The 23106-nt window shown below is 38.6% G+C and overlaps 1 protein-coding gene across 1 annotated transcript in view; it reads left to right on the top strand.

The window, feature by feature from the left end:
- Lcmt1 (leucine carboxyl methyltransferase 1) overlaps window positions 1-21011 on the top strand; it is a 62865-nt gene extending 41854 nt beyond the window's left edge. The window contains exons 7-11 of the mRNA XM_003478208.5: window positions 2008-2128; window positions 14126-14227; window positions 15188-15279; window positions 18672-18769; window positions 20789-21011. Coding sequence (XP_003478256.1) covers window positions 2008-2128; window positions 14126-14227; window positions 15188-15279; window positions 18672-18769; window positions 20789-20811 — 436 coding nt within the window. The 3' untranslated portion in view covers window positions 20812-21011. The remainder of the gene's footprint in view (window positions 1-2007; window positions 2129-14125; window positions 14228-15187; window positions 15280-18671; window positions 18770-20788) is intronic.
- Window positions 21012-23106: the final 2095 nt, after the last annotated feature.

The raw sequence follows: 23106 nt of genomic DNA on the forward strand, positions 1-23106 counted from the left end.
TCACTGATTATAGTGTGTGGCAAACTTTTCTTTGGGCTACATGGAAGTGTTGATGTTCAAGGGCACTGGTTTCTTGGGGCTCATATTTTAGGTGCATGTTAGTGATGGATTGGTTAAAGCTGACACAGGCAACCATGGCAGTCAGGATCAGGAGAGCATGGGTCTTGGACTCTTAGCCTTTGCTTCTGTTTACTAGGTATTTAATGGGCTATTTTTAATGTTTTGTTCTTGGAGCTTTGGTTTCTTCTTTATGAATTGGGATAAAAAAATATATCACCATATAGTTCTGAAGATTAAATGAATTAATGTATATGAACATAGTTGATCAGAAAGTAAGTAATATCTAATCTAATTTTGGCAGTAATGACTTACAGTTTCTGCAGATAAGATGAAGGGCCGGGGAAATAATCAACTTTAAATTGGGCTAGTTTTTTTTTGGTACCAGGAATCGAACTCATGACCTTGTGCTTGCCAGGCAGGCACTGTGCCACTGAGCTGTATCCCTGGTTCAGGTTAGCTCTTGGTAGGGATATTTTCTTTGCTTTTGGAAATCAACAAGATGACTGAAAAATAAGTGTTAGAATTACATGTGTAATTCTTTCATATGACTTCATTATATTCTATATTTTACTTTATGGGCTGACTTTTCTGTGTTTTTTTTCATTTATATTTTGAAAACTGTGACATTAATGCTGATGATTGTTTGCATAGCTTTTAAATATTTTAATTTTTAAATAATTCAGATATAAAAATGAAAATAAAAATGCCACACTCCCTAAAAAATCATCTTCACTTTCCTTCTTCACATAATATTTTAGGCAATAATAGTTGCCTTGACATTAAAAAGCTTCTTGTGATCCTTCTGCATCAGCCTCCCAGAGTGCTGGAATTGCAGCATATCCTTTTGAAGCTTATTTCTCTAGTTATCAAATTACTCATTGTGATTTTGGAATATTAGTTTTTACTTTCACTTAACCTTTTCTAATCATTCCTCATGATATGACCTAAGTTTTCAATTTGTGTATAGCTTCGATTTGGATCATTGCTTATTTTTTTTTAAAAAAATCTTCATTTCAGTGCTTCGCCTTCTGATACTGGCTGTTTTCTAGTCCAGGTGGACCTAATTCTCTTTCTGCTGGATTCAGTGGTGTCTGTTTCTTTGTATCATGATACAGTTGTGGCCACTGAATTCAGCATACCAGGTGGCTGTTCAGTGCTTCAAGGACCATTTGGAAATACATTTTTATCTAAGTTGAGTTATATAACATTTAATTTTGTTTAAATGCAGTTCCAACAGAGGCATACACTAGGCTTTGACCATGAACAACTCACCTCTCTGTATCTCAGTTACCTTCTCTGAATACTGAGAGTAAAAGACCCAATGTTGACTGTTAGTAGTTAGTGATGTTGGTAACTATTTTTTTAAAATCTGAGACATGCAATTTATTGCTATAGTTGTAGTTGTTGACAGTTCCTTGGAAAGAAGATAAACATAATTCCTAATCTTGATAGTTAGAGATCATCTCCTTATACATATTATGTCAAGATTTGTAAATGCATATTTTCTTTAAAATATGAGCATCAAGATACATTAAAGGCACATACCAGTTTACCAAAATGAGTCTCACTGTCTGTACTGTTAAGATGCACTAATAAGAAAATGCAGTGTTACATGTATAGTTTTTGGACTTCTAAAAGAATACATGGTATTTCTCTCTACTTAATGCCAGCCATGAGGAACATCAATATTTAGAGAAGAAAGGGGAAAGGAGTCAGAATAGCAGTATAAGCGATCTAGGAGAAGACTAAGGGAGTGGGCCTCAGAGTCTTGAGGCCAGGGGTCTGTAGGCTTCAGGGGTCCCGTCTCCACTGATCCATTCTGCGTGTGCTCAGTCTTTGAGGTTTTCCCAGCATACGACCTGCCCCTCCAGTATGATAGCATGTGTGTAACTAGAGGGCCCAAACCTCACAAAAACACATTTAGGTGCATTGTTTTTCCTCCTTAAGGTTGCCAACACTCGTGATAACTGAATGTGTGCTGGTTTACATGACTCCAGAGCAGTCGGCAAACCTCATAAAGTGGGCAGCCAACAGTTTTGAGACCGCCATGTTCATAAACTACGAACAGGTAAGAGGAAGCACAAAGGAATTGGATTGTGCACAGAACTCCAGGGGTGGCTATCTCTCCGAGTACTCTCAGTATATCTTTTCCTTGCTCTTGACATTGGCCTTCATACTCCATTCTCAGCCCTTTTAATATGTCTGTCTGTGTCTGTGTGTATATATATATTCTATTTTTTTACTCTTTTGAGAGCAGTTTTCATTAAGCTGCCCAGCAGGCAGGGCTTGAACTTGGAGTTGGCAGTACTGCCTCAGCTTCTCGGTGTACTGGGATTACAGGCATGTTACATCACATCTATGTTCCTTTTTTTCCCCCCTTCTGCTTTTGACTACTCATGCAACTTCTTTATTAATTGATTCCAGCAATCGTAGCACTCTTGATTTCTTGAATGCTTGCAGACTTCTAGCTGGAATTCTAGGAATTTCTTTATCTTTATAAAAGTCTTTCCACTAGTTACTATAGAGTCAGAATGTTATGAAGCTTTTTTAACTGTAGTCCCTGTAACGGGTAGCAAATGCAGATGCCTTCAGGCAGGCAGGAAATACAAACAGAAAAGTAGCCATTTTTTTTTTGTCTTTTTCGTTTTTGTCGGTACCAGGGATCGAACTCACGACTGCCTGCTTGCAAGGCAGGCGCTTATGCCACTGAGCTAAATCCCCAGCCCCTTATCTGAAGCTCTTGATGCTCGTGGCAGAGGCCTCTACTCTGGCCCACCAATCACTGCCATATAAACACGTGATGCTAGAATTGCCAGAGCTCCCAGTATTTTGAGAAGTTTAGAAATACAGGATTTAACTTCTATAACCACTGAGCTAGGCCCGCTGGCGGCATGTTGGTCCCTTCTGATGTAGTGCAGAAGAGGTCCTGTATTGGAGCTTTGGAGTGAGCCAGTTTGGGCCTGAATCTTGGCCTTCACTCTTGTGACTGACTGTGTGACTTTAGGCAACTTTGCTTTGTAATTAGGAGTCCCTGCTCTGGAAATACACTTTCTAGCTGTGTGGACTGAACACTGTGCCCATTTCCTCACCTGAAAATGGTAACAGCTCTTCACAGGGCTGCTATGAGGAATGAATGCATTAGTATGTGCAAAGGCACCAACAACATTGTGCAGCTTCTGATAAGCAGCATTTATTTGCATTTCTCAGAACCCTAGGTCTGTGTTTGTAAAGAGGTGATACTTGTATCTGTAGATTAGTGTAGAAATTCATGAGCTGTTGTTCAGCAGTAAGTACATAAACATGTTAGCTTTTTTTTTTTGGTGTTTTTTTAAACTCTAGATATTTTAATGAGGTTTGCTTGGATACAAATAAACCTGGGTAAATTTTTCAAAAATGTTTCTTAATATAAACTCTAGTCCTCTCAAATAGGAGATCAAAGAAGATATCAGAAAATGGAAAGCTGTTCCCAGTTCTTGGATAGGCAGAACTATATTATCAAAGTGGCCATATTTCAAAAACTCATATATAGATCTAATGCAATGCCAACCAAAATATCAACAGCATTCTCTACAGAACTGTAGAAAATCATCCTAAACTTAATATGGAACCAGAAGAGACTAAGAATAATAGCAAAAGCAATCCTGGGTAGTAAGATGAAAGCAGTCACAATACAGATTTCAAGTAATACTACAAAGCTACTGTGATAAAAGCAATATGGTACTGACACAGAAACAGGTATGTTAAACAACAAAACAGGATAGAGGTTGCTAAAAAGTGCCAGGTGCTTTCAGCTATTTGATCTTTGCCAAAGAGGCCAAAAACATAGGCTGGAGGAAAGAGCCTCTTTAATCATTGCTGGGAAAACTGGCTATTCACATGCAGAAGATTAAATCTGGATCCTTATCTCTCATCATGTACTAAGCCAAAATAAAAGTGAATCAAAGGACTAATATTAAATTAAAAACACTACATTTGCTAGAAGATAAAACAGATGCTAGGTATGGTGACACCTGCCTGTAATCCTAGTACTTGGGAGCTGAGGCAGGAGAAGTGCCATGACTTCAAGGCCAACCTGAATACATACTAAGTTCAAGAACAGCATAAGCAAGACTCTGCCTCAAAAACAGACAAAATAAAGTAGGTAAAACATTTGTGTAGGCAAGGACTTTCTGAACAAACCAGTGTCATAAGAAATAACATAAAAAAATCAACAAAAGGAAGCAAAATAAATAAAAGACCTTCTACACAGCAATCAACAGGGTGGAGGCAACTTCCAGAATGGAAAAAATATTTTTCCAGGTACATCACTGACAGAGGACTAATATCTATAATATATAAAGGATTCAAAAACTTTAGACTCCCCCCAAAATAAAAGACCTAATCAAAAGATGGGCAACTGAAATAAGAATAAATTCTGGTGAGGCTGCTGGGAAAAAGGAACCTTTCTGCATTGTTGGTGGAAGTATAAGCTAGTTCATGGAGATTCTTTAAAAAACAAAAACTAGAAATTGCATTTGGTCCTGTCATTCCTTTTCTTAGTATCTTCCTGAAAGAGTTAAAGGCAACATATTTACAGTGTTGATATCAGCATAATTCATAACAGCTTATCTTGGAAGCAGCTTGTAGATTTATCAGCACATGAAGGAATAAAAGAAATATGGTGTAAAGAAAGATAAATTTAGCTAGGCATGGTGGCACAGGCCCATTATCCCAACACTGGAGGGGCCAAGGCAGGAGGATTGAGGCAAGTTCAGGGTCAGCCTGGGCTACATGGTGAGTTCAAGGCCAGTGTCAAAAAACCAGAATAAATAGAAAGAAACAGGAGACAATGGTATTCTAGATATTAACGCTTTCTTGGGAAAGTAGCTAGCTAAAAGTTTCTCCCATTCTGTAGGTTGTTTCTTCATTCTGTTGATTGTTTTCTGTGCAGTGGGGAAGCTTTTTGATGTTGTATACTCTCATTGTTGATTCTTGGTATTATTTCCTGTGCTGTTGACTCCTATTCAGATGGTTTTTGTTTTTGCTTATGTAGCTTCAAGTATTTTTCACTGCGTTGTCTGCCAGCAGTTTTAAAGTTTGTGGTTTTGTATCTACGTCTTGGATCCATTTTGGTTTAGTTTTAGTATGGTGTGAAAGATAGGGATCTAGTTTCAGTCTTCTGTATGCAGTTCTCATTGTTAAAAAGATTGTCTTTGTTCCAGCACATATTTTTGTCCCCTTTGTAAAAAATCAGATGACTGTAGGTTTGTTTCTGTGACTTCTACTAGCCTTGTGTCTGTTTTGGGCCAATACCATGTTTTTTGTTTTTTGTTTTTTGTTTTTACTATATCGAAACCAAAAAAAAAAGCTTTATAGTATAACTTGAACCTGGAATTGTGATGCCTCCAGCATTTCTGTTTTTGTTCAGGATTGCTTTGTGTATTCTAGATCCTTTCTGATTTCACTTGAATTTGATGATTCTGTTTTTGTAGCACTGTTGAGAATGTTGTTAGTATTCTGATAGGAATTGCACTGAATCTCTCGATCAATCTTTGGGCATGTTGAGACAATGTTTTACTGTCTTGAACTCACTGTGTAGCCCAGGGTGGCTTCAAACTCACAGTAATCCTCCTGCCTTAGGTTCCCAAGTCCTGGGATTACAGGCGTGTACCACAAGGCCCAGCCTTAGGTCACTTTTGATAATGTGGCCATTTTGACAATATTAATTCTGCAATCTGTGAGCAAGGGAGATCTTTCTACTTTCTGATGTTTTATTCAACTTCTTTAGTGTGTTATAATTTTCTTTTACTTCCTTGGTTAGGATGATGTTTAATTTTTAAAGATGTGAATAGAATTGCTTTCCTGATTTCTCAGTGGGCTCATTGTTGCTGTATAGGAATGCAATGACTTTTGTATATTGATTTTGTATCCTGCCACCCTCCTGAATTTATCAGATCTAAAAGTTTTCTGGTGGAGTTTGCATCTTCTGCATGAGAGTCATATCATCTGCAAATAGGGATAACTTGATTTTTTTCCTTCCCGAATCATATCTCTTTTACCTGTTACTCTTTCTTGATTGCTCTGGTTAAAGTGTCAAGTACTACAATGAGCAGGAGTGGTGAGAGCTAACATCTTTGTCTGATTTCTGGTTTTGGAGAAAATGTTTTCATTTTTTTCCTCATTCAGGGTGACATTGGCTGAGATTTCATCATATGTAGCTTTTATCAGTTTTGGGATGTGGAATTTTTTTTTTTTGAAGGCTTTCTTTTTACAAAATCTGTTGAGCTGGGATGTGATTTTTATCCTTGTTTTTATTTATGTGGTGTATTATATGTATTGATTTTTCGTATGTTGAACTATTCTTGCATTCCTGGGATGAAACCATCATGGTTGTGGTGAATGATCTTTTTAATGTATTGTTGAATTCTGTTTCCAAAGATCTTACTGAGAAATTTTATGTTTGTGTTCATCAAGGATATTGGGCTTTGGTTTTTGTTGTTGTTGTTGTTGTATCCTTATCTGGTTTTGGTTTTAGAGCAAAACTGGCTTCATAGAATATACTGGAAGCAATCCTTCCCATTCTTTTGCATGGAGAAATTTGAAGAGTATTGGTGTTCATTTTTCTCTATAGGTCTGGTAAAATTTAGCGGTAAATCCATCAGCTCCTGGGCTTTTTAGGTGGAGTGTTTCTATCAGTGCATATTGATTTCATTGCTTTGTTGTTGGTCTGTTTAGTTTTTAAAAAATCTTCTTTGTTTAATTTTGGTAGGTCACATGTGTCTAGGAATTCATCTGTTTCCCCTAGATCCTCTGACTCATTGGAGTATAAAATTTCAAAATAATTTCTAATAATCCCTGGATTTCATGGTGCCTGTTGTAATTTCACGTTTCATTTGGAATTTAATTGATGTGAGTCTTCTTTCTCTTTGAGTAAGTTTAGCTCAGTGCTTATCACTCTTCTTTATCTTTTCAAAGAACCAATTCATTCATTAATTTTTTGTATTTTTTTAAATTCTTAATTTGATTAATTATTTATTATTTTTTCCTTCTACTGGTTTTCTGTTTGGATTGTTCTCTTTTTTCTAGGACCTTGAGATGCATCCTTTGGTTATTTTTTGGGATTGCTCTGATTTTCTAATGTAGGTACTCATAGCTATAAACTTCCCTTTTAGAAATGCTTTCATTGCATCTTACAGATTCTTACATGTTGTCTTCTAATTATCATTTATCATTTGATAAATTTCTCTTACTCCTTTAGTGACCCATTGGTTGGTCAAGAGTATATTACAATCTCTGTGTGTTTCCATGGTGTCTTTTGCCATTAATTTCTAAATTTAGTTCATTATGATCTGATAGGATATGTAAAATTATTCCTTTTCTTTGTAGTTTTTGAGACTTGCTTTATATAAAATACAGCCTGTTTGGAAGCCTGTGGGCTATTGAAAATAAGATGTATCTGCTGATGTTAGATGAAATACCTTAGATATGAGTTAAATCCATTTGACCTATAGTGTAGTTTAGGTGGTTGATCTATTTGTGAGGGCAGGATATTGATTATATTGATGTCTTTCTGGCCGTTTATGTTAAGTAGTGTTTGTTTTAGGAAACTGTGTTAACATTCACTGCATACATACTTATATTTGTTATCGCTTGGTGAATTGTTCCTTTACCAATATGTAGTGATCTTTGTCTCCTGTGACGTTTTTATTTGAAATAAGTTTTGCTGGGTATAACTACTCCTACATGTTTTCCTGTTCCACTGCTTAGAGTATCATTTCCTATCTTTTTATACTTCTGTCTTATTTCTTTGCAGATGAGGTATGTCTCTTGCAGGTAACAGATAGACCATCTTGTTTTTAGATCCAGTTTGCCAGCCTATGTCTTTTAATTGAAGCATTAATACCACTTGCATTATGTTTTATTATTGAAAATTATGTACCAATTCCTGACATTTCATCGCTTTTCTAGTGTTTGATTCATTTGTTTCCCTTTCCTTTAACAACTCTCCCTTGGCCAGTGGATGTTGTTGTCCTCAGTACCTCTGTTTAGGATTCCTTTAAGTATTTGCTGAAATGCTGGCTTGATAGTCATGTTTCTTTAATTTATTGAAGGGTCTTATCGAAGGGTCTTCATTTCTCTTTTAGCTTTGAAGGAGGTGCTTGCAGGGTATGGTAATTGGGGTTAGCAGTTAAGGTTTTGTTGAGAAATCATCTCTTATTCTGATGGGTTTTCCCTTAAAAGTGATTTGTGTTTCCCTCTAACAGCTTTTATTTTGTTATTTCATTTTATTGCCATACTGAGGATTGAATCCTAAGCCACTGCAGAGAGCTACATCTCCAATCCTTTTTGTTTTGTTTTGAGATAGTGTCTCACTTAGTTACCCAGGTGCAACTCAAAGTTGTAATCTTCCTGCCTAGGGCTCCTAGAGTGCCAGGTTACACATGTGTGCCACCACACATCTATATTCTGACAGCTTTTGATATTTTTTTCTTTGTCCTGAATTTCTGGTATTTTGATTATGATGTGTCATGCAGAGATTCTTTTCTACTTGTGTCTACTTGGGATTTTAAATGACTCATTTACATGAGTATCCACTTTATTCTGCAAGTTTGGTAATTTTTCTACAGAAATTTCAGTGACTAGGTTTTTTAAATACCAGTAGCTCATAATTTGACACCCTCCTCAAGACTGATGAGTCTTAAGATTGTTCTTTTAGAGTTGTCTAGGGGCTCTTTTCCATTGTTTCTTATTTTTATTATTACTGACCGACCATCTGGCACGCTCATCAGTCTTCAAGTCTTTGTATCCTTCTTTCTGATTCACATGGCCTACTGCTGAGGCCTTAAGTTGAAGTCTTATTTACTTACTGAGGTTTTCATTTTCAGAATTTCTGCTGCTTTTTCAGAACTTTTGTATCTTTACTAAAATGATCTTTTATATGTTGCATTATCTCCTTAATTAATCTGCTTATTTATATCTTTTTTGAGCTCATTAGTCATTGTATCTATCAATTTTTATAATGCTTTGTCTGAAATTTTACCCACTTCAGTTTCTGTAGGTCCAACTTTTGGGGAATTAAGAATTTCTGGAGGCATCTTGTTGGCTTTTTTTTCTCATTATAATTTTGTTTCTGTGTTGAGCTTTCCTGATCAAATGGGAAGGCTATCTCTTCCGCTGTCTCCCATTTTCTCTTTGGGAAGTATCCAGTATGTCTCTGTGGACATTCCTCGTAGTCTGCTCTGAGAGCTGGATTCAGGCCCTAATTCTGATTTAAGAGGAGAGAGTAATTGATAATAACAATAATTGGGAAAGCAACTGTATAATGTCAGTTCATCTTTTTTAGGATTGGACATTTTATACATGTATCTCTGGGGATAACTGTAGGAATTAGTTCTCTGTTCATGTTTCTATAATGAAAACAAGGAAAAGGAAAGAAGATGGCTATCCTGCTGTTTGGTTAGGATGAATATCCCCGGGTGGCTGGCAGTGTTGTTGTCTTTGGACTGCCATATTCAAAGGCCTCTAGTTTTCTCAGAACTATGGTCTGCAGAGTGGTCACAAGGCTTCCTCCAGTCAGGAAGGATGCAGCCCCAGGTGGCAGTGTGCTAGTACCTTCTCTGCACACCCAGGACCCACATGCCCAGCTGCTATGGTCTTCCAAGTCTTTCTTTGAGTCACAATTCCTCCTGAGCCTGGTGCCAGGGGGACACTAACCTGAGTCAAAGCCATTCAGTTTGTCTGGCTCAGCCCCAGCACTTGCTGCTTCTGGCTCTGCCATAGCTAGAATCTTCTGGCTCCCCAAGAGTCTCTGGCTTCAGTTCCTGCAGTACTTGTGCCATTCCTTCTACCCCTCTCTCTCCTCACTTCCTGGTGTTTTTATCCTACTGCTGTGCTCTCTGGGTCTCTTTCCGTCTCATTGGCTCCACAACACCCAGGTCCCGGCATGCTTTCCCAGGTGAATATTTCAGACTCTGGGTTCCTTGTCTTAGTAGGCGAGCCACTGTTCTGGACGTAAATGAAGGCAGTGGTGGCTGTGCTGGGCACTGATAAGCAGCCGCCCCCATTGGCTTCTTCCCCTGGAGAGTTTGTACTTTTCACACCATCGTGCACTCTCCATATCTGTGCTACAAGCATTTGTGCAGTTGAGTAATGATTTGTTCCTTATTGCATCTACCTTATTTCTGGATTTCATCTATGTGCTCTTGCCTTCAAGCTGTGTTTCTCTGATTGGTCTCTCTGCCCTCCCACATTGCCACATGTGTACTAACTTGGGTAAATGTCTCAGCAATCAGTAAGTGTTCCTGTCTATAGTGCACTTTATTAGTCGGCTTTCCCATTGTTGGACATAATACTTGACACCAAAACTGGAGGAGGGGTTGTATGTGACTTACAGTTTCCAGTGGGTTCAATCTGCAGTTGGCTGCCTCCCAGGCAGAAAGCATGTGGTGGGAGGGCGTGATGGCCGAAAGGTGCTCTACTCATGGCAACCAGGTAGCAGAGAGAAGAGAGGAGCCAGGGACAACAGTACACCATTCCAGGTCAGTCGTCCAGTGACACACGTCCAACAAGACCCACCTCCTAACAGCACAGTCAGCCATGAACTCATCAATAGACTAATCCATTGATGAGTACAGTGCCTCAGTGATCCACTTATCCTCCAAAAGCCCCTCTTCTGAACATGAGACTTTAGGGGAACACTTTAGATCTAAATCATAGTATCTGCCCTTATGATTCTCTCCCTGATTTTATTTTTTAAATTTTATTTTCTGTTGATTTCATGATAGATAAAAACAGCAAACAAATTTTACCATGTCTTACAATAATGGCCAGATCTAGGGCTAGGTCCTAACTCTCTGCACCTTTTCCCCAGCTCCCATCCAGGTCCACACTCCTGTATAGCTGGTTCTTGTTGGCTGGTTACCCTTCCTTCTTGGTTTGACAGTGTTTCTCCTCAGGCTGTTTTCCCTTTTTGGGAAGTGGACATAATGGAAGCTGATCTCAGTTTTCTTTCCATGTGACTAAATCTTGGACGTCTGTTTACTTTTGTGATACTATACCTAGGGAAGATGTTTCACCTTCTGTATGCTTCCAGCATGTGCTGCTTCACTCTTTTGGTGATGTTTGTGTGGTCTGTCAAATAAGCATTTATTCAACACCACGTGAAAGGTGGTAGGCTAAGTAAATTTTGACCAGAAACTTTTCCCTTTGGAGGAAACATGAAAAATGTTAGTGTTCACAGCTGTCTGTCACCTGGTTCACGCCCACCTACTATCCTCAGTTAGTTGTATCACTTTTCTATCACACAGTCAATAGCAACCTCACAGGATGTATTAATTGCTCACCTGCCTTATACTGTTTCCTGATTAATAGTTTAAAATGACAGAGCCCCGTGGAAGATGAGAATTTCAGTGATCATAAAGTAACGGTAGCAAATGCTTAGATTTTGAATACACTGTACCAGACACCATTCTGAGTTTCACATATTTAATTATCTCAACAGTGTACAATGTAGGTACTAGCACTATCTTGACCAAGGCAAAGAAGAGTTAATTTGGCATATTGTGATGTCCTCACGGCTATTGTCAAGCCAAGATTCAAATCTAGGCAGTAGAACAAAGGACTGTGTGGTCTCTAACACCCTCCATCTCAGCTCATCTTATTAGTACTATCTAAAGCCCTTTTCTTCCTTGAGAGTGATATTGCTGCTTGCTTCGCATCGTTGTCTTGGGAAACTGGGAATCATTTTATATGTTGTTAAAGTGATGTGTTACAGAAACATTATTTGACAAAATCTAATATCCATTCATGATAAATACAAGAAGAAAATAGTTATGGAAAAACCTTATCTCAATCTGATAAAAGCCAATTATGAGAAACCAACTGCCCAACATCGTATTAAACGAAGAAAAGCTGAAAGCTTTCCCACTAAAATCAGGAGCAATACAAGAATATCCACGATCACCACTCTTGTTCGACGTTATACCTGAAACATTAGCAAAAAGAATTAGGCGATAAAAAGAAATAAAAGGGATATGATAGGAAAGGAAGAAGTCAAATTATCAAATTATTTGCAAACAGTATGACCCTCTACCTGGCATAATGAAAAAATTCCAAATAACCAAATAATAAGTATAATTAATAGCCAAATGTAGCAGTGTAGCAGGCTACAAACCCAACACACAAAAATCAGTAACATTCTTGTACATTAATAATGAATTCACTGAGAAATCAGGAAATAAATACCAGTTACAATAACACCAAGAAAAATTAAATGTTTAGGAATTAACCAAGTGTGTCTGGTACAGTATACCTGTGAAAGTTCGCAACTGTAATGTTCTTAAACTGGAACTTACTGTATATAAAGAACTCAAAAAAAAAACTAGCTCCCTTCAAATAAAAGATCTAATCAAACTGAAGTGAATAGACACAAATCGATACCTTTCTGAAGTACAAATGGCCAGTAAATGCACATAGAAATGTTCAACATTGCTAGCCGTTAGAGAAATCCAAATTAAGACAACACTTAGATTCTATCATTCCCCAGAAAGAATAACCATTATCAAGAAATCAAAAAGTAACAAATGTTGGCAAGGCTGTAGGGAAAAAGGAAGCCTTCTACATTGAGGGTAGGAATGTAAAGTAGTATAACCACTATGGAACTCAATATGGAAATTCCTCGAAAAGCTAAATCTAGAAATTTCATTTGACCTAGCTATTCCCCTTCTCAATGTCTTCCCAAAAGAGTTCAACGGTGAGCCAGGACTGTAGCTCACTGGCATAAGTGCCTGCCTGGCAAGTGCAAGTTCCTGAGTTCAATTCCTGGTGCTAAATAAATAAATAAACACAAGGATGTTTGCAATGATCTATGCATATCCATGATTATAGCAGCACAACTCATAACTAAACCTTGGAAGCAGCCTGTATATCCATCAACAGGTGAGTGGATACAGAAAATGTGTTTACACACAGTGGAGTAATGCTGTGCCACAGAGGATAAATTTGAGGCATTCATTCATAAATGGGTGCACCTGGAGTCTGCAATTTTAAGTGTAAGAAGTTTAAATATCACATAGTTTTTCTTACATGAGAAACCCAAAATGTAAATAAAAGACAAAGTAAAAGATTGATAGTAGGAGGTAGGGAAATAGATCTTTCTCAAATGGAAAGATCAAGAGGTGGAGAGAGCGGCGAGGGATGGAAGGGAAAAGGTAAAAAGAGTTAAGATGTGTTATATACATGTGTCAACTCCACACAAGAAATATAAACATGCACTGCAAACATATACTAATGATTTTGTTACTGTGTTGTATGACAGAATAATAAGTGTGTATACTCCAATAGTGTATAGTAATATTTTGTGGCATTTGTGCATTTATATAGGTTAATTGGGGATTTTTTTCAACTGGTATTTTTAATTCAAACACTAATACCGCTGGTAGAATAGAAAAACCTAACAGTACAAAATGTGAGAACTAGCAAATCTCCTTCCTCCCCTTGACCTCTGTCTTCTCATTTGGGAAGCAATACTGCTACATTCTGGAATTTCCCTGTATATATAAGGAGATCTTTTTTCCTTGAAGCTGGATGAAAGCATTCTGCCCATTTTCCTTGATACTGTGCTTTGTAAGAGTTCATCTTGAAATCATTTCATGCCTATGCCTTTATCTGTGTTCTTGTTTTCATGGCTGTGGTATTTCATTTCATGCAGATGTTATAATCTAACCCAAAATGATGGGTATTTATTTCCAGGATCTTCTACTTTCCATGGCACTGTAGGAATTTTAAAAAATCTTAGCATAGGTGCCAGCATCTATTGATAGGATAAATTGCCATTAGCAGCACTGTCCCATTACAGGTTGAGTGTTTAAAGTGGGCGTGCATGCTGTAACATTGCCCTTGAGGGGCTGTGGCCTTTGTGCTTCTGTCATGCCGTGTGATAGTGTCTGCTCCTCCTTCCTTTACTCACACTGGAGGTGTATTACTAAATATCAGCTGTGGCTGATTCAAAATAGGATATTGTTTTATTTTGCCTTTTTAAGAAGCAAACCTTTGTGCTGATGCCCAGCCTTCTTTTTCCCTTTTCCAGGTGAACATGGATGATCGGTTTGGGCAGATCATGATCGAAAATCTTTGGAGGCGACAGTGTCACCTGGCAGGAGTGGAGACCTGCAAGTCATTAGAGTCTCAGGTCAGCAGAGACAAGCATATCCACTGTACCCTTAGCCATCAAAGAGAGGGCGTTCTTCTGCACAGGTGACACGATGCAGGGAGCCCTGTTGAGCACCTGCTGACACAGGCAGCTTGGGCTCCATGATGCTGGGAAGAGTCCTACTTTGCCATGTTGGTATGGAAAACACAAATTTACATTTCCTATACCCCATTCCATTATGCAAGCTTTATTTTTTAATGTAAAATTTCTTTTTTATTATGTAAAAAGTTAAATTTATAGGTGGAAGGAATAGTGTAATAAATACCCGTAGCCTGTCAGCCAGCTTCAGTAATTATTATTTGTCAGTATCATTTCATGCATCCTCTCTACAATTTTTTTCGTTGCTGCTGTCAAAATATGTTCATGCAAACTCCAGTGCATGAGTTCACCCTAAACATTTCAGTCTGAATCTCTTCTCACCAAGGATTTTCTTCCCCCAGAGTACGATGGTATTCTTATCACATTTTATTGTAACAATAATGCACTTCAGAGCATCTAATACCCAATCCATGTTCACTGTCCCCCACATGTTTAAAATGTTTTTATAGCTGGTTTTGAATTAGTACCTACACATTGTAGGTGATAGGTCTCTTGTAGCTCTCTAAATCTGTGATAGTCCCCCTCCCTTATAAAAAAAACAGTCATTTATTTGCGTGCAGGAGAGATCACTCACCCCACAGAGGGGTTTTGACCTGCCTTATGTCACATGACCACCTGACGCTTTAGCAGTTGCTCACAGAAAAGTTTTTTTTCTCCTTCCATGGTTCCCATAATAACAGTGTATGTTCTATACAGACAACTGGAAAGTGCAAAGAAGGGAGATGAGGGGGACACAGTGGGTTTTGTAAAGAAGAATGACGTCAGAAAAACCCCTGTGTACCTCAGGGTCTCAGGCTTTTTTGCCAAGCCTTAGCTCTCCGTTTCTTTTCACTGTTTTAGAGGGAACGGCTTCTGTCGAATGGATGGGAAACAGCCTCAGTGGTGGACATGATGGAGGTGTACAGCAGGCTGCCCCAAGCCGAAGTGAGCAGGTAGGGACTGGCAAGCCGTGGCCCTGTGGTATTCATTGGGAAGATAAGGGGTGATTCTCTGTACTCTGGAGTATGAAACACATTACAAAACCATAGCCAGACTTATTGGGAAGTAAACTAAACATTGCTAGCAGTGAGAGTCACTCATTAGTTGTTATCTGCGATAGAGCTTATGCCAGAACAGATTATGTTAGTCAGAATAAACAGTTATACCTGGAAAATTCCCAGAGCAACCTCTCAGTGGAAATTTGGCGTAATCCCTGTTTTGGAGAGGAGGAAAATGATACTGCCCAAGGATTTCTTAGAAGAAAAAAAAAAAAGACCTCTGATAGAGTTTTAAATGGACTTTCCCAACATGATAAAGTGAATATATGCCAATGTTCTAAAAGAGTTTCAAACAGTGCAAGGGCATGAAATACGAAGCAGTCATGTACTTCATTCACACGGGCAGTTAGCTCTGTTAACAAATTGGGACATATTCTTTTTCTACACATAGAAGTATTGATATGTAGATTTATGTTTTTTGAACCAGTGGATTCATACTACTGGTCTTGAAATCACCCTCTCTTTTAAAACCTAAACATAGGACTGATTATCTCACAATATCAAAATACTGAGAATTACCCTATTCTGCTTTTTAAAGGAATTAAAAATGACCATAGCTGGACATTGGTTGTAGTATCTTGTATTTTATTTAGATTTTCCTATTACAGACAGAATACTGTATGTACATCTGTTAGTGCCCACTTTTGGTTTTTTTTACAGTGACTCTACTTCCTGCTTTGTGTTTTCCTCTTTCCTTTGGAGATCTTGAGATTAGGAGAAAAAATTTTCACCTTGCTTTTCCATAGAACTTACTAACATTTGAAAGTATCACTGTTTTTTGCTATATATATAAATGTAACTGGCAACAAAAACCTTCAGAGTTGAGAAAGTGGAGTCTTCCAGTAATCAGCTTAGTGCTTCCTGGATTCTTCTGGAAGCACCCTTCCTGGCAGGCTTGTCAAAACTATTTTGAATATCCCTTGCATGGCATCTAAAGTGGAGATGCTCTAAACCTTTTCCAGACATGCATTGGGGGTCCTGCAGGCAGCCTCAGCCAGACAGAAAGTAACTTGTTTCTGGCACCTTTATCTCATGTGGAATGGGATTTTGAAGGCAGCACCGTGTGACCCTAACAGGGACCATCAGGAGATGGGCTGGGCTTTGCTCTCTCTACTCCGGTTCAACAACACCCCACACAATGTATGCCTGCATCCGTTGGATACCATAGGATGTAAAAAAGAGGTCTAAGGCAAGCTTATTTATTTAACAAGTGCTGAGCATCTACTGTGTATCAGACATATTTTCTGAGCACAGCCCAACAATATCAAAATAGACCAGAAAATACAAGATATGTTCAGTATATACAATGAATATTTAAATTAGGTGGGGGTTTAGCTCAGTGGCACAAGCGCCTGCTTGGCAAGTGTGAGTTTGTGAGTTTGATCCCCAGTACCAAAATAATAATAATAATAATAATAATAATAATAATAATAAACAAGACATTGCCTTGAATCCCCTTCACAATACCCTCCCTTGCTTTAAACACACACATCCCATTATTCTTGCCATGTTCTGAATTAATTCTGGGAGTTCATTTTTGTGAATGGAGAGTCTTTATGAGGTGTGATCGAAAATACAGTGAATGCTGCTATCAAGTGCCATCCAGTAAAAAGAGAGGCTTGTTAGAAACATGACAGTGTCTTCACCCTCCTCATTCACTGGATCTGGCTTCATGCTACTTCTGGCTTTCTTCCAAAGTCAAAATGACCATAGAAGGTAAATGTTTTGAATTGATTCAGGACATTGAGGCAGCCACAACAGCGCAACTGGTCTCAAGTCTCCTGAAAGAGGACCTCCAGAACTGCTTCAGAAAGTGGCTGGAATGATGGGATAAGTGCATTTGAAGCGAGAGGAAGTATTTCGAGGGAGATGTTACAGTTAGGCGTTGTGCAGAGAGCAATTAGAATCAGGACATGGATTTTATATATTATTTTTATAATGGTCACCAGGAGTTAACACAAGAAAATGCAGATCTATCCACAACACCAAAATGTAGAATATTTAGACAAGGCCTAAATCCCACAGCAATGTCTCACATGAGTCCAGATGAAAACTCAGAGCTCATGACAATGCCTCCCATGAATCCAACTGGAGGTCCAGAGTCCACAAGAAGGATTCACACCAGTCTCTTTTATGGGTCCATGCTGGGAAGGCCCAAAGGTCAGCAGTGGAAGCCAGAAAGTCCATGCCAGTGGGGTGAAGAAGCTGTGCTGGTGGGATGAGGTTTCTATGCTGGTGCCAAGAAGTCACATTCCCAACAAAGACCAGAGCTGTCCTGAAAAGCACCACCTGAAAAGTTGACCACCAGTTCTTAATCCATAACAGGAGATTAATGGTGATATGTCTTTTACTGTAAAAAAACTTCTAAAAATTTAGACATTCTCTGTGTTTTAGTCACACCTTATATGCCTGCTCTTGGGAATTCTCTCATGCCAGTGAATGACTTTATAGTAGTATTATGCTCTGATAGTTTTACTTGAGAATAACCATCCTAAAGTTTGTATTACAGGATTTTTTTCTCTAAAATTTAGTACTAATTCACCTTGGGTGTTATATTAGCTGTTACTGTGACAAATGTCTGAAATTATCAGTTTAAAAAGAGAAAAGGTTTATTTCACCTCAGTAGACCCTCAGAACTGGAGGTTCTGTTCTGTGATCAGTTGGCTCCCTCACTTTTGGACTGTGGTGAAGCAGCATATCATGATAGAAGTATGTGGTGGAGCCAAACACTTGACTCCTGGCCAAGAAGAGGGACAGTGGGAAGCAGGGCGTACCAGCCATCTTTTTCTCAAAGGAAAATCTTTGAAATAAATTTGCATTTTTTACACCTTTGGGCCTTTGATGGGTAGGATAGTTTTGCAGATTCTTGAGATACCCTTGATATATCCTTTTGTTAAATAAATTTAAAATTCATTTCAAACATTTTTTCTTATTGAAGTTCTATAGCACTTTATATAACAAGGAAGTCAGTCCTTTGCCATTTGTATTGCAAATATATTTTTCTGGTTTGTTTTTATCTTATTTATGACTTTGTTTATGGCACTCATTTTGGGGGAAGTGCTAAAGATTAAGCCTGAGGCTAAGCAAGCACTATAGCACAGTACCACTGAGTTAAACTCCTAACCTTCTTGCCTGTTTTAATAATCATGAAATTAAAGTGGAACCATACCTGGTATACTGCTGTGTAACCAATTTCTTTTACTGTGTCATGAATATTCATTATCAGCAATTGTGGGTCATCATCTTCATGTTTAATTATATAATGTTATGTTTTACTCTTTGCACAGAATAGAATCCCTTGAATTTCTAGATGAAAAGGAGCTTCTGGAACAGCTTATGCATCATTACTGTCTGTGCTGGGCAACCAGAGGAGGACAGGACCTTGGTAGGAGGTTATTCTTCTGTTGCTTTGACCTAGAAATGGAGAGTGTTTCTTTTCCCAGAAAACATTCTAAACCTATCTGAAACCTAGGCCCAGAGGAGCTAGAGGACCACATAGTACACATATCTATGAGCACATCCAGAGATTTTTCAATTACATTTTTGTTTTTATGGTATGGAAATCAGGAGACTATTTAAATAAGCCATCAATACAAAAACAAGCCAACCATTGACAGGTTTGCTGTGGAATTTCTGCAGTTTAAAGGTTAGTGACATTGAGGGCTTCAGGTAATGATCTTAATAAAAGTACCCAGAGTTTGTCTTTTTCAGCAGCTGATAACCATGTTTATGATATGTTAAACACACAGATCATTACATCTCTGCAACAGAACCATGCAGCTGTGGGTGAATTCTACCCGCTTATCTCTGTAGCTAGGTACAGTTCCCTGGCAATGGCAGAATAAACCATGGGGAGCTTGCATGGATCTGGATACCAGTGCCTTGTTGTCTGTAGTAATCGTAGAAATATGATAGTGATCATATCAGTGTCTTATTAGCTCAGTTTTGATCCAGCCCCACCCTTCTACCTGCCCCAGGGAAGTCTGGCTTCCCTGCTGGTTATGTCTTGGATCTCTTACTAGCCCAGTGGAGACTGTTAGATCTCCCTTTCAGACTTCCTCCAGATAAGATCCATCCTAATGACTTAATGGCCTCAGAGAAGTAGCTGGTGGAAAGCAAAAAAAGAGGCAGGGACTGTCCCCTGTGTGAAATTTCCAGGTTGACATAAGATTGGTAATCAGTTTACTTGAGCTTATCGTTCTGCTGGTTTATAAATTTACTCAGCTGTGCAGTTCGGCACTTAGAATCCTTTCAAATTTGTTTCTGATTTAAAATCATTTATTGGTGTGTTTTTACATAAACTATTGTCCCTCCCAGTTATAAAACAATATAAGTTTTAGTAAAGCATTTGGAAACGTCTAAAAAGTATGGGAAAGAAAATAAAATTCATGTATTTGCCTATTTCTTTCTACTGTTTTTTTGATACGGGGGATCGAACTCATGTCTTTGCACTTGCCAGGCAGGCATTTATGCTGTTGAGCTAAATCCCTGGACCTCCTTCCACATTCCTCTAGCTGTTGTCTTATTTTTAATACTTGGATTTTATATGTTTATGTAACTTTTTTGATTCTTGATTTATTGACCTTAATATTACAGCATACACATTTGCCCCTTGTTATAGAAACTCTTAATGAATGTTTAATAATTTTATTAAACTGTGCTAAGTCTAAATTTTGTTTGAGTGGCTTAATATGAATTGAGAAACCATAATAACAATTTATGGGCTTTTTACCTTGTAAAAATCAAGTAAATTCAGATCATTAAATATAGGTTATTTCTAATAGATTTAAGTTAACTTTAGTTGTTATCACAAAACAATGTAACATTTTTTTCCTTTTTGTGGTACTGAGTATTAAAGCCAGGGCTTTTGTTCTAAGCTATATCCTCAGCCCTTTTACAATTTTTTTTTGAGACTGGGTCTCACTAGATCACAAATTTGCCCAAAGTGAATTCTTGCAGTCTTCCTGCCTCAGCTTCCCAAAGTGCCGAGCTTGATCATAGATGTGCACCACTGTACCTGGTCATCACAAACATTTTATGTAAAGAGCTGCCTTTGTTTCCATTCAGCCCAGCTGCTTGAGTGTGTCAGTGTTCATCCCTGGGTGGTGTATGCGCTTCATTGCATTTGCTTAAAGTTCAGCAGTTTAACAGCAGGTTTTGGATGTTTACTATAGAGAGCCCATAAATTGTTATTATGGTTTCTCAATTCATATTAAGCCACTCAAACAAAATCTTCTTGCCCAACCCCTTTTTACTTATGAAACCCCATTTCACATAGGCACAGAGCACAGCCAAGCTGGTACCCTGTCCCCAAGGCCCATAGCAGTGTCTGCTTCTCCCTACTCTGTTCCTCTGCGCTGCATTATGAGAGTCTCTGAACAGCCTTTGTGTTTTTCCTTCTTAGGTTTGAAGGAGATAGCTTGTTAATCTGTGAAGGCTCCTCCTGAGTTGGTAGCGAAAGGATGTGGCCTTCCCAGAGGACACTATGGAGCTTCCAAAATGATGGATTGGCCTCGTCTACTGGTCTCTCCCCACACTCAGAGAAACCTCAGTTATGAAGGTGACTGCACCAGATCCTGTTTCTGTTGACTTATTGTTGTTTAAATAAATCTCACTTTCCAAATGCCTATGTGTGGAACTTCTGTCCATTGTCATGTGCCATTCTGTGCTCCGTGGATGAGGCCAGGTTTCATTTCTGTGAGAGTTTAAACTCCAGCACCCGGAATCATCCTCTGACCCCAGCTTAGCCCCTATGAGTCAGACTCATCTCATGATCTTGAATTCATTTTTGGATTTATTCGTCTGAGAGATTTTTATTATTGCACCTGGTATGACTAGCGTCTCAACTTTGGCCTCCACCAGATGCTAGAGCTGTTCTTTGGCTCTTCCTTCTGCCCTCGCTGGCTTAGCCTGCTTATTTCGTCCTCCATCTTAGTTATTAGCAGGCTGAAAAACGGCCCCCTAAAGTGTCCGTGTCTGATTCCTAGAACTGGCGAGTGTGTTATTTCCTGTGGCAAAGGGAGCATTGTAAATGTGAGTAAGTAGGATGTTGAAATGAGATTACCCTGCTTATCCAAGTAGGCCTAATGTAATCACAAGAGTCTGTGAGAGAAGGGTAGAGAAGTCAAAGCCAGACAAACTGGTGGTGACAGAAGCAGTGATTGTGGAGTAATCTGCCTTCAAGATGAAAGAAATGACCCGAAGCCAAGAAATGCAGGCAAGGGGCTGGGGATTTAGCTCAGCGGCATAAGCGCCTGCCTTGCAAGCAGGCAGTCGTGAGTTCGATCCCCGGTACTGATAAAAACGAAAAAGACCAAAAAAAAAAAAAAAAAAAAAAAAAAAAAACCAAACAAACAAAAAAAGAAATGCAGGCAACCACTGGAAGCTGAAAAGGGAAAGAAACTTTTCCTCAACACCTTGACTTTGCCTTGGTAAAGCTGATTTCATATTCCTGTTTGCTAGGACCATTGAAAATAAATCTGTGAGTTTTAATTTTGTTTTATTTTTTACACAAGGTCTCTATGTAGTTCAGACTGGGCTTGAACTCATTATTTAGCCCAGGCTGGCCTTGAATTAACAATAGTCCTTGTGCCTCAGCTTCCCGAGTGCTGGGACTTACAGGTGTGGGCTCCCACACCCACCTCTGTGGTATTTTAAACAACTACATTTGTGGTAGTTTGTTTCAGCAGCAATGGAAAAGTAATACAGTTATGATCTGGAATGAAAATCCTACAATTCAGAAACATAATAACTCCCATAAACACCAAGTAAACTTTTTGATCCTGTGATGGGGGCTGTGAAGCTGAATTCAGAGGTTCAGGGAAGGTCATGAGAATGTGCCCTGGTATCTTCCTCTGGAGAGATACCGTCGTTTCCTCCTGGTGTGAACCTTTCGATCAGTGTCCTTGGAGCAAGTGCTCGTCTCTGTGGCATAACTGGGTGGAAGTTGGTGCATGAGGACCACTTGCAATAAAAGTGAATCACTAAGTGAGAAGGTCATAAGCCTTTTGTGTTCCTTTCACACTCAGCCCAAGACCTGTAGTGGCATAACTATTTTTCACTAATCCGTGCTTTTGAAACCTTGGGTCCAAGCCATTAGTGGGCAGTAAATCAATTTAGTGGGTCACGTTCATTAATTTTAAGATATGAAATACAAAGGTAAATAAAACTTCTCATTTTCAAGTGCACTACGTACATACAATGTGATAATATATTGTAAATGTTTAAAAATGTTATTACCATAAAATACTTACTGCCATTAATCTCCCACAAGACTCTTCTGCTTATTTGGAACATACACCATCATTCTTGCCACATTAAGAAGCGGTTCTAGAAGTCTTATTTTCTGAGTTTATGAAATGTGACCAAAAATCTGGTGAGTGCTGCTACCAAGTGCCATCCAGTGGAAAGGCAGGCTCATAAAAACCTTACAGTTTGCCTTACTCACTGGATGGCACTGTTTGGCTTCTGGTTCTTCTCCAAAGTCGAGAGGTAAATGCTTTGGATCAGTTCAGAACATCAAGGCAGCCATGACAGCACAAGTAGACAAAAAGAACTTCCAGAACTGCTTCTGCGAGTGGCAAAAACAATGGGAAATCTTCAGAGCAAGGAGGTGTTAGTGGCAACACACCTTCTACTATAATACATTTCTTTTAAACATTCATTGCATTTTTTGATCATGCCACATAGTTTATGAGCAGAGACATTTTGTTTTTTTTTTGG

Source organism: Cavia porcellus, unplaced genomic scaffold (genome assembly GCF_034190915.1).
Source record: "Cavia porcellus strain 051 isolate PalLab524CR breed Dunkin Hartley unplaced genomic scaffold, mCavPor4.1 scaffold_16, whole genome shotgun sequence".
NCBI classification, from domain to species: Eukaryota; Metazoa; Chordata; class Mammalia; order Rodentia; family Caviidae; genus Cavia; species Cavia porcellus.